This window comes from Chiloscyllium plagiosum, chromosome 1 (genome assembly GCF_004010195.1).
Source record: "Chiloscyllium plagiosum isolate BGI_BamShark_2017 chromosome 1, ASM401019v2, whole genome shotgun sequence".
NCBI lineage: Eukaryota > Metazoa > Chordata > Chondrichthyes > Orectolobiformes > Hemiscylliidae > Chiloscyllium > Chiloscyllium plagiosum.
The window spans coordinates 9,267,818-9,279,289 of NC_057710.1; the positions used below are offsets into that span (position 1 = coordinate 9,267,818).

At 46.8% G+C, this 11,472-nt stretch overlaps 1 protein-coding gene across 1 annotated transcript in view; it reads left to right on the forward strand.

The window, feature by feature from the left end:
* LOC122551799 (RING finger protein 145-like) overlaps window positions 1–11,472 on the forward strand; it is a 42,086-nt gene that overhangs the window by 24,127 nt on the left and 6,487 nt on the right. The window contains exon 8 of the mRNA XM_043694308.1: window positions 1,258–1,405. Within this exon, the coding sequence (XP_043550243.1) occupies window positions 1,258–1,405 (148 nt within the window). The remainder of the gene's footprint in view (window positions 1–1,257; window positions 1,406–11,472) is intronic.

Genomic DNA, 11,472 nt, shown 5'->3' on the forward strand with positions numbered 1-11,472 from the left:
TGTGGCAGATTGGTGTGGCGGAGTGGTGTGTGGCGGAGTGGTGTGGGGAGGGGGTGGAGTGGTGTGGGGGGGGGGGGGGTTGTGGGGGGGGGGAATACCCCTTGCCCCCAGAATTGGAGCACGCTCCTGTTCATTTCCCTGAGCCCCTCTCTGTTTGCCCGCTGCGTGCTGAGCTCTGCTTCCCAGCCTGTGGAGCCAAACGTCTGTCTCATTTCACCTGAGCTTCAGCAGTGAGGCAGGTGGATTACTAGGGACCTCGCCCCCAGGGCTCGACCCCCTCCTGGCCTTGGCTGCCTCGTCGGCCGGTTGGGGAATGGCTGGTAGCGATAGCAGCTCGGGCTGCTCACTCTGTGATCCCCTGCCCAGCTCCTGTCCTTGCCCACCAGACACTGAGGCCAGTTATAGGCTGGTTTGCCCGAATCATCAACTCTCCTGCTCCTCGGATGCTGCCTGACCTGCTGTGCTCTTCTAGCACCACCCTTTTTGACCCAGTTGTAGGCTTGTCTCACACTCACCTGAGACCGAACCTGGAACTTTTGTCGAGACTTAATGGTTCTGCAGAGACAATTTACGGTGATTGTCTGATTTTGGAGTATGTTCATCAGTCATGGGAGGTTTCCAGCATGATGGTGACCCTTCCACCCATCAATTCTGTACTGACCCTTTCCTGCAGGAATGAAAAACTATCCCATTATCCTGACTTGCGTATCAGCTTCTGTTTCAAACCATCATTCGTTTATCCCTTGAAAGATGGAATGTTCTCCATTTCCGAAAACACCCTTTGGCAAAATAATGGCAGAATCCCGACGGTGCAAATAGAGTGGTGTGGGACCATTCAGCCCATCAAATCTGCGCCCCCTTTAAAGGACATCCCAGACTCACCTTCCACAATGCCCCCCAGCCCCACAAACGCTGCATTTCCTATGACCAATCCATCTAACCTGCATATCTATGGACTGTGGGAGGAAACTGGAGTACCCGGTGGGAGCCCACACAGACATGGGGACTTTACACAGACAGTCACACAAAGCTAGAATCGAATCCAGATCCCTGGCATTGTGAGGCAGCTTGTGCTAACCACTGAGCCACCTTAATGACCGGGATGTCCTTCTGGGAACCTTGCCCATTATCTAGATCACTCCTTCAAGGACCCAGCTAAATCCCGGGTTATGCTGTATGGTAGGAGTGGAGCTTGACAGGCCATATCACCCATTTCTACTCACGTTCCATATCTTTATGTGCTTTCTGATTGTTTAGGAGTTTGTGGAAGCATTTCCGTGCCATCAGCATGTGTCTTTTCCTGTTGGTCTTTCCCAGTTTCATGGCCTATAGGATTGCACAGTTTTTCAAGATGGACTTCTGGCTATTGATCATCATCTCCAGCAGTGCGCTGACCTCTCTCCAGGTAGGAGGGCACTGTTTTTATCAGGTCATGACTTGGGTGAGGTGGACGATGTTTGAGAGGTTGCAGATGGCGCAAAACTTGGAAATGCCGTCAGTAGTCAGGAAGATCTGTAGCAGGATTGAGGATGCAGAGACAGACTTGTGGTATGTGAGTGAGTGCTGTTTCTGGGTCAGAGTCCTAGAATTCCCTCCCTAACTGCATTGTGGGTGTCTCTACCCCAAATGGACTGCAGTGGTTCAAGAGGCAGCTCACCAGTACCTTCACAAGGGGCAACTAAGGATAGGCAAATAAATGCTGTCCAAACCAGCAAAGCCCACACCCCTGAATGAGTTAAGACATAAATACCATGGCATACATAAGACTGTAACACCTTGAAGTAGACTGAGGTAATTTGGCCCATCGTATCTGCTCCGTCATTCACTGGGATAAGAACAGGTAGTTGGTTTGTTTTGACTGGCTTTTCTGTGCTGGAGATCTCTATGACTCAGTGAGATCATGGCTGATCTGATAATCCTCTACTCCACTTTGCTGCTTTTTCCCTTCATTCCCTTACTGATTAAGAAGCTGTCTGTTTCAGCCATCACTCAGACTCACTCACCTCTGTGGTAAGGAATTCCCCGCATTCACCATCCTTTGAGAGAAGTTGGCCCTGGGTGAGTTTAATGGGACAGTATGGAGGGATCTAATCCAGTGCTGTTCCTGCCCTGCAAGTATTTGATGGGGTCTTTTCTTCTATTCGATGTGGGCTTTGTTGGCTGGCACTGAATTTATTGTCTACCCCAGTTACCCTTGGGAAGGTGGTGGAGGGCAGCCACCTTGAACAACTGCCATCCATTCGATGTAGGTGCACCCACAATATGTTTAGGGAAAGCATTCCAGGGTTTGGACCCTGTGATACTAAAGGAAATGTGGTATATTTCCAAGTCAAGGTGATGTGTGGTAAGAGAGGAGCTTTCAGGTGGTGGTGCTCTCGTGTATATGTCCATATCCTTCTCGATGAAGTTGGTCGTTGGTTTGGAAGGAGCTTGGTGAATTTCTGCAGTGCATCTTGTAGACAATAGAACATTGACTTGGTGGATCTGGTGCCAATCAAGTGGGCTGCTTTGTCCTGGATGGTGTGAAACTGCTTGTGGTGTTTCATCTGCACCCATCATCCATCAGACCCTGAATTGTGCCTTGTAGACGGTGGACAGGCTGTGGGGGGGGGTCAGGAGATGAGTCACTGACTACAGCATTCCAAGCCTCAGACCATGTTTTTGTAGTTGTTATATTTATATGGCTAGGCCAGTTCAGTTTCTGGTCAATGGTATCGTCTAGGATGCTGATAATGGGGGATTTCAGTCATGGTTTTAACACCATTCAATGTCAAGGGGCAAAAATCAGGTTCTGTCTTGTTGGAGATGGCCATTGTCTGACACTTGCATGACGTAAATGTCACTTCCCACTTGTCAGCCCAAGTTTGGACATTGACAAGGTCTTGCTGCATTTCGACATAGACTGCTTCAGTGTCTGGCGAGTTGTGAATGATTAGATTAGAATGATGCAGATGCAATCATCAGCAAACATCCCCACTACCCTGAAGAAGTCCTGCAGCTTGGATGATTGACCTCCAATGAAGAAGGACATCTTGCTTTGTGCCAGGCATGATTCCAGGGGAAAGTTCTCCTGATTCTGTTTGAGTTTTGCTTGGATTCCTTGATGCCGCACTGGATCAAAAGCAGCCTTGATGTCAAGTACAGTCATTCTCCCCTCTCCTCTGGAATTCAGCTCTTTTGTCCGTGTTTGAACCAAGGCTGTGATGAGGTCAGGAGCTGAGTGGCCCTGGCGGAACCCAAATTGGGTGTCACTGAGCAGGTTATTGCTGAGCTGTTTGTTAGCACTGTTGAAGACACCTTCCATCACTTTACTGATGACTGGAGCAGGCTGATGGGACAGTAATTGGCTAGATTAGATTTGTTCTGCTTTTTGTGTACATATCTGGGCAATTTACCATACTGTTGTGTCGGGTTATACGGAGGCTCAGTGGTTAGCACTGCTGCCTCACTATACCAGAGACCCGGGTTCAATTCCAACCTCAGGTGACTGTCTGTGTGGAGTTTGCACATTCTCCCCGTGTCTGTGTGGGTTTCCTCCGGGTGCTCCAGTTTTCTCCCACAATCCAAAGTTGTGTAGGTTAGATGAATTGACCATGCTAAAGTGCCTATTGTGTACAGTAATGTGTAGGTTAGGTGCGCTAGTCAGGAGAAACAGAGGAATAGGGTAGGGGAATGATTCTGGGTGAGAGACTCTTCGGAGGGTCAGTGTGGACTTATTGGGCCAAATGGCCTGTAGGGATTCTCTAATACCAGTATTATAGCAGTACTGAAACAGCTTGGCTAGGGATGTAGCAGTACTATTGCTGATTATTGACAGGGCACACAGCTTTTGCAGTATCCAGTGCCTTTAGCCGTTTCTTGACATTATATTGGAGCGAATTGAATTAACTGAAGGCTGGGATCAGTGATTCTGAGGACCTTCAGAGTAGGACAAGATGGATCATCCACTCTGTACTTGTAACTGAAGATTGTTGCAGTTGTTTCAGCCTTATCTTTTGCACTAATGTGCTGGGCTCCTCCAACATTGATAGTGGAGATATATGTGGAGCTACCTCCATCAGTGAGTTCAATTGCCCACCACCATTCACAACTGAATGTGGCAAAATTGCAGATCTCAGATCTGCTCCGTTCGCAGTGCAATCGCTGAGCTCTATCACTTGCTGCTTGTGCTGATGACACACAAGTAGTCCTGTGTTGCAGCTGCATCAGCTTGACTCCTCATTTTGCTGCTGGTCCTGGCATTCCCTCCTGCACTCTTCATTAAGATAGGCTAGATCTGCTCATTCGCTGGCAATAGTAGAGTGAGAGATATGCCAAGCTGTGAGGCTGTAGATTGTGCTGGAGTATGAATCTGCTGTTGCTAATTGTCCACACTGTCTCGTGGATGCCCAGTTTTGAGTTGCTAAATCAGTTTAAAGTCTGTCCTGATCAATACTGTGATAGTGCCACACAACATGATATAAAGTACTACCAATGTAAAGATGGGACCTTGTCTTCACAAGGACTGTGCGGTGGTCTCTCTTTGCGATGCTGCGATGGACAGATGTATTTGCAGCTGGCAGATCGGTAAGGATGAGGTCTGATATGATTTTCCCTCTTGTTGGTCCCCTCACCACCTGCCGCAGACCCAGTCAAGCAGCTATGTCCTTTAGGACCCGACCAGCTCGATCAGTAGTGCTGTTGCCGAGCCACTTTTCATAGAATTCCTACACTGTGAAACAGGCCCTTCAGTCCAACAAGTCCATACCAATCCTCTAAAGAGTAACCCACCCAGACCCGTTCCTCCTACCCTATATATACCCCTGACTAATGCACCTAACCTACACATCCCTGAACACTACGGGCAATTTCCCATGGCCAATTCACCTAACCTTCACATCTTTGGACTGTAGGAGGAAAACGGAGCATCCAGACATGGGGAGAATGTGCAAGCTCTACTCCTGAGGTGGAATTGAAGCCAGTCCCCTAGCATTGTGAGGCAGTAGTGCTAACTACTGAACCACCATACTGCCCTAGTATGGGGGTGGTGAACATTGAAATCCCCCACTCAGAGTGCATTTTGTGTCCTTGCCTACCTCAGTGCTTCCTCTAAGTGCATTTCATAATGGAGGAAGATTGATTTGTTGGCCAAAGGGATTGACATGTTAATCAGCAGGAAGTTTCCTTGCCTATGTTTAATCTGATGCCACAAGACCTCATGGCATCCAAAGTCACCATTGAGGGTTCCCAGAGCAGCTGTGCCCCGACTGTATGTCAGTGCACTGCCATTTGTGTCTTGTCAGTGGAAGAGGACCAAAGATGGTGACGGTGGTATCTGGGATGTTGTTAGAATGGAGGGAGCTTTACTCTGTTTATAACTCATTCTGTACATAACCTTGAGTGTTTGCTGCGACAGTATAGAGTGATCGTTTCTCTGTATCTGATCCTGTGCTATACCTTCCCTCGGAATGTTTTGATGGTAAGGAATTATTAAGAGCGAGGATGTGGGTCATGTGGGTTAGGCATGGGAATGTGAAGCATTATTAGATTCAACAGTAGTAATGTCAAGCTAAGGCAGTGAGAGCTTTATCTGGTAACTGTTGTATTCACTGTGAAAGATCAATGAGTATTGAACGGTAACAATGTATACACAAACTCGATGGATAGATGTGGTAACAATGTAGTGTTAGACAAATGTTTAAACAAATTATATCAAATAGATGGAGATAGAAGCCACTGATGTGATGGCATATTGTGCAATGTGTACAGGGGAGGTCATTTGGCCCCTTGTGCTGGTCATCTACGGGGAGAAAGTGAGGACTGCAGATGCTGGAGATCAGAGCTGAAAATGTGTTGCTGGAAAAGCGCAGCAGGTCAGGCAGCATCCAAGGAGCAGGAGAATCGACGTTTCGGGCATAAGCCCTTCTTCAGGAGAAGGGCTTATGCCCGAAACGTCGATTCTCCTGTTCCTTGGATGCTGCCTGACCTGCTGTGCTTTTCCAGCAACACATTTTCAGCTCTGGTCATCTACGGAGCAACCTTACTCTCTCACTACTCCTCTATCACTTAATTCCCTTTATTGTTCAAAGATCTGTAAACCTGGACTGTGCTCTGAATGAGCATCTCTGGGGTGGAAAATTTCAAAGATTCACAATCATGAGTGAAAAAATTTCACCTCATCTTATTTTAAGGGGAAATGATGGCCTAGTGGTATTATTGCTGGACTGTTAATCCAGGGACCCACGTCATGTCCTGGGGAGCTGCGTTTGAATTGTTGATTGTCGGAAAAAAACCCATCTGGTTCACTAATAGCCTTTAGAAAAGGAAACTGCCATTCTTAGCTGGTCTGGCCTACATTTGATTCTTAACCCACAGCAATGCGGTTGACACTTAACAATTAGATTAGATTAGATTAGGTTAAGGATGGGCAATAAACACTGGCCCGGCCATTGATGCCATTATCCTATCAGTGAATTTAAAAAAAAATACTGTGACTCCCTCATTTTTGATTCCCTGGATGGACCCTGTCAGACACTGGAGAATTTTGTGTGTTCCAATCAGATCCCCTCTCATTCTCCTGAGCTCCAGAGAGTATGGGTTCAGGATGATGTTGATGAGAGACGATTAATCTCTTATAGCTATGGTCCAGCAGGTCTCAGAGACGCTTTGCCCTCGTCTTGTATTGATTAACAAGAACAATGTAGACAACACTGTTAACACGTGTGTGTGTGTGTGTGTGGGTGTGTGAATAATGAATGAATCATTGAATCCTGACAGTGTGGAAGCTGGCCTTTGGCCCATCAAGTCCACACTGCCCCTCTAACGATCCCACCCAGACACATTCCCCCATCCTATCCCTATAACCTTGCATTCCCATGGCTAACCCCCACAGTCTGCACATCCCTGGACACTATGGGATAAATTAGCATGGCCAGTTCATTTAACCTGCGGATCCTTGGACTGTGGGACGAAACCAGACAAAACACATGTAGACACAGGGAGAATATGCAAACTCCACACAAACAGTCAGCTGAGGCTGGAATTGAACCTTGGTCCCTGGTGTTGTGAGGCAGCAGTGCTAACCACTGAGCCACCATCCCTCATGGCTGGCTAGTCAAGAAAGTAAGAGCACATGGGATCCAAGGAAAAGTGGATCCAAAATTGGCTGCGAATTAGAGAGAGTGATGCTAGAGGCTTCTGTGACTGTAAGGCTGTTTCCAGTAGAGTTCCACAGGGTTTGGTGTTGGAGCATTGCTGTTTGTAGATTTTGGATTTGAAGTACAACAAAGGGTGAGATAAAAATTGATAGAGTGGTACACAGCGAGGAGGATATGGACGGACTGGTCAGGTGGGCAAAGCAGAGCCAAATGGAATTCATCCTGGAAAAGTGAGAGATGATGCACTTGGGTAAGGCTAACAAGCAAATTACATTGAATGGTAGGATCCTGGAAACGACAGAAGATCAGAGGGATGTTGGTGTGCATATCCACAGATCCTTGAAGCTAACAGGGCAGGTAGTTAGGATTCTTGGGATATTAGTCGAGGCAGAGAATCAGCAAGGAGATTGTGCTGGAAGTGTATAAAACATTGCTTCGGCTACAACTGGAGTACAGTGTGCAGGCCTGGTCACCACATTATAGGGAAAGATGAGATTCTACTGGAGAGGGTGCAGAGGCAAGTTACCCTCTCAAGCTGCCTGGGCTGAACAGTCTGAGGGAAGATTGGAGAGGTTGAGGTTGTTGTCCTTGGAGCAGTGAAGGTTCAGATGGGTGATGATGGAGGTGCATGAGATTGAGAGTGGAGTAGAAGCTACTTTTTCCACTCGTCGAATGGTCAATAACCACGGGCCATTGATTTAAAGTAAGCGTAGGATATAAGGAAAGATGTGAAGAAATATTTTCACTTTAAGGATGGGAGGGGTCTAGAACTTGCTGTCCGAAAGACCCTTGTAACATTTAGATATTCACTTGCATTGCCATAGCCTCCAGGGCCATGCTAAATTGCCCAGTAGTGTGTAGTCCAGGTGAATTAACTACAGTAAATGTGGGGTTACAGGTGTAGGTTGTTCTTTGGAGGGTTGGTGCAGACTCGATGGGCTAAGTGGCCTCTATCTGTACTGTAGGGTTTCTGTGATTCCAAGGCTATGGGCCAAAAGCTGGAAGATGTGGTTAGTGTCGTCAGACTTTTGTTGGCCTGCACAAACGCGATGGGATGAATGGCCTCTTCTGTGCTGTAAGCACCTATGAGTATATGGGAAATAGGAGCAGAATAGGCCATTGGACCCCTCGAGGCTGCTCTAACATTCAGCAAGATCATGGCTGATCATCTCTCTCAGCACTATTTTCTCACACTATCCCCTTACTCTTTAAATTCTCAATCTATTGGTCCTTCTCTTGAACATACTCAATGACTGAGCCTCGATCAGCCTCTGGGGTCACGAATTGTAAAATGTTACCATCCTCTGAGTGAAGAAATTTCTCCTCCATCCAGCGCTCAATGGCTTGCCCATTATACTGAGTCATAGTCATTTAGCATGGGAAATAGACCCTTCAGCCCGACTCATCCATGCTGATTAGATTTCCTAAACTGACCTAGTTTCATTTGTCTGCATTTGGCCCATATCCCTCCCAACCTTTCTTATTCATCTACCTGTCCAAAAGTCTTTAAATGTTGTAACTGTACTTGCATCTACCACTTCCTCTGGCAGCTTATTCCACATACGAGCCACTGTCTGTGTGAAAAGGTTGCCCCTCAGGTTGTCATTCCATTCCCCCCCCCACCCTCAGTCGAAGCAAAACGCTCAGAGACAGAGTTGTTTTGCCTCCTTCATCTTTACTCCGGGCCCTGGAGGAGGAGAGAATGATCGCCCATATGCACAGGGACATGAGTTCATAGTCTTCTCTGGAACAGCAGTTTCTCAGTGAACTATATAGTCATTATACAGGGAGGAGCATCCAGATAAGGCAACATACATATTATTTGGGTGACCGTTACAATCAGCAAGTGTCAATAGTAAAGGTTAAGCTGTTTGCTGTTACAACTGACTTCACATAATGAATACGGTGCGGTGGCTCAGAGCTTAACACTGGTGCCTCACAGCACCAGGGTCCCAGATTTGATTCCAGCCTCTGGCGACTGTCTGTGTGGAGTTTGCACATTCTCCCCGTGTCTGCATGGGTTTCCTCCGGTTTCCTCCCACAGTCCAAAGATGTGCAGGTCAGCTGAATTGGCCATGCTAAATTGCCCATAGTGTTAGGTGCATTCGTCAGAGGGAAATGGGTCTGGGTGGGTTACTCTTTGGAGGGTCGGTGTGGACTGGTTGGGCCGAAGGGCATGTTTCCACACAGTAGAGAATCTAGTCTAATCTAATACTTTTCACCTTGTTAACTGACCTTACATACTGAATGCTATTTCATCTTGTTAAATGGCTTTACATAATGAATGCTTTGCCACCTTGTTAACCCATTACCCTTGCCTCCAGCACCCCATTGTTAGCTGTAAGTTCTTATGATCTGAGTCATGCTCAGCTAAACCTCTTGTTTCACTAAATTCAAAACTTAACTCTTTCCCTGCCTGCTTATACCCTATACACGTTCTCATTCCCTCCTTTTATCATTCATGATAACCACCAAGATGGCATTACCAGCTTTTATAAGACTCTGGCAGCCAGCATTTAAGCAAGACACAGCATACAATGATTATAACAACAAAATTACAAATCCGCTACAGTAAATAGAATTTGAAGAATCCTATGTGGGAAAAGAAAATCCACCAGTAAAGTTCTTCAATCCACAGTCCTTAGTGACCACTCCATCCCCTCCAAATCGAGTGAAAATTAGCTGATCTCCAAAATCTCCTTCAGTAAAGTCCAACCTGAAAAAACATCAGTCTGTTCTTGCGTCACTCCTTGGAGAAATCTGAATTCTTGGATAAGGGCAGTTAAATGCTTCACAAAACTGACGAGACCTCCGTCCTTCCGGAGATGCTTCAGATGGAGGATACCAGCGCATCTGAGAGTGCAGTACTGCAGCTGCAGGCTAGATAAAAGCAATATCCTTTTGCTTTTGGGAGACCCCAAAATTGTACATAGCCTGCCAGGTATGGTCTCACCAAGCTCTATACAATTAAAGTAAGGTATCCCTACTCCTGGACATGAATCCTCTTGCGATAAAGGCCCACATACCATATTAAGCATTGCGACAGAGTACGTAGGAGCAGGAGCACGCCATTCCGTCCTCGGAGGCTGTTCTGCCACTTGGTATGATCATGGCTGATCATCCAACTCAGCACCCTGTTCCCACTTTCTCTCTTTCATCCCTTTACTCCAAGAACCTTATCTAACTCCTCAAAAATGTTCAATGTTTTGGCCTCAATGTGCTGCCTGCATTGATTACTGTACCTGTATGGGAGCCTTCAGTGACTTGTTAAGCCCCTGTCTAAGGAAGGATGTGTTGGCCTTGGATGGGGTCTGGAGGAGGCTCACAAGACTGATCCCAGGAATGAAGGGCTTGTCATATGAGGCGTGCTTGAAGACTCTGGGTTTGTACTCGATGGAATTTAGAAGAATGAGGGGGAATCTGATTGAAACATAGAGAATACTGAGAGGCCTGGATAGGCTGGATGTGGAGGTGATGTTTCCACTAATAGGAGAGACTGGGACCCAGGAGCACAGCCTCCGAGTGAATGGACGACCCTATGGAACTGAGGTACAGAGAAATTTCTTCAGTCAGAGGGTGGGGAATCTGTGGAACCCATTGCCACAGAAGGCTGTGGAGACCAAGTCATTGAGTATATTTAAGACAGAGATGGGATTGGTAATAGCCTAGCTGTATTATTACTAGACCACTAATTGAGAAACTCTGGTAATATTCTGGGGAATTGGGTTCAAATCCCAGATGCTGCAGTTTGAATTCAGTAAGATCTGGAGTGATGACCATGAATCCATCGTCGCTTGTCAGAAAAAAAATCCACCTGGTTTGCTAATTAGGGTATGAAATCTGCCATCTTTACCTGGTCTGGCCTGCATGTGACTCCAGACGCCCAGCACTTTGAGATAGACCATAAATATGTCCACATTCTGCGAATCAACTGTAAAAAGCATATAGTTAGGTTCTTGACTGGTAAGGGGATCAAGGGTTACAGGGAGAAGGCAAGTAGAATGGGGTTGTGAAACATCGGCCATGATCAAATGCTGGTACAGTCTTGATTGGCTGAGTAGCCTAATTCTGCCGCTGTATCTTATAGCCTTATGGTAAACAAGGGCACCCAGGTACTTGGGAGATAAATGCTTCACAGTTCCTCATCATTTTAAGCATTTCCTGCCCCTCAGACGAGTCTTAAAGACCAGAATAAATGATAAATCTAACAAAGCTACCACTGATGATTACAAGATGATTCAATTCCCCACTCCTTCCTCTCTGCCAACACCCCACTCTCACACTCTCCCCCATCACACCCCACTCACGCCCTCCCCTCCCACTCACGCCCTCCCCT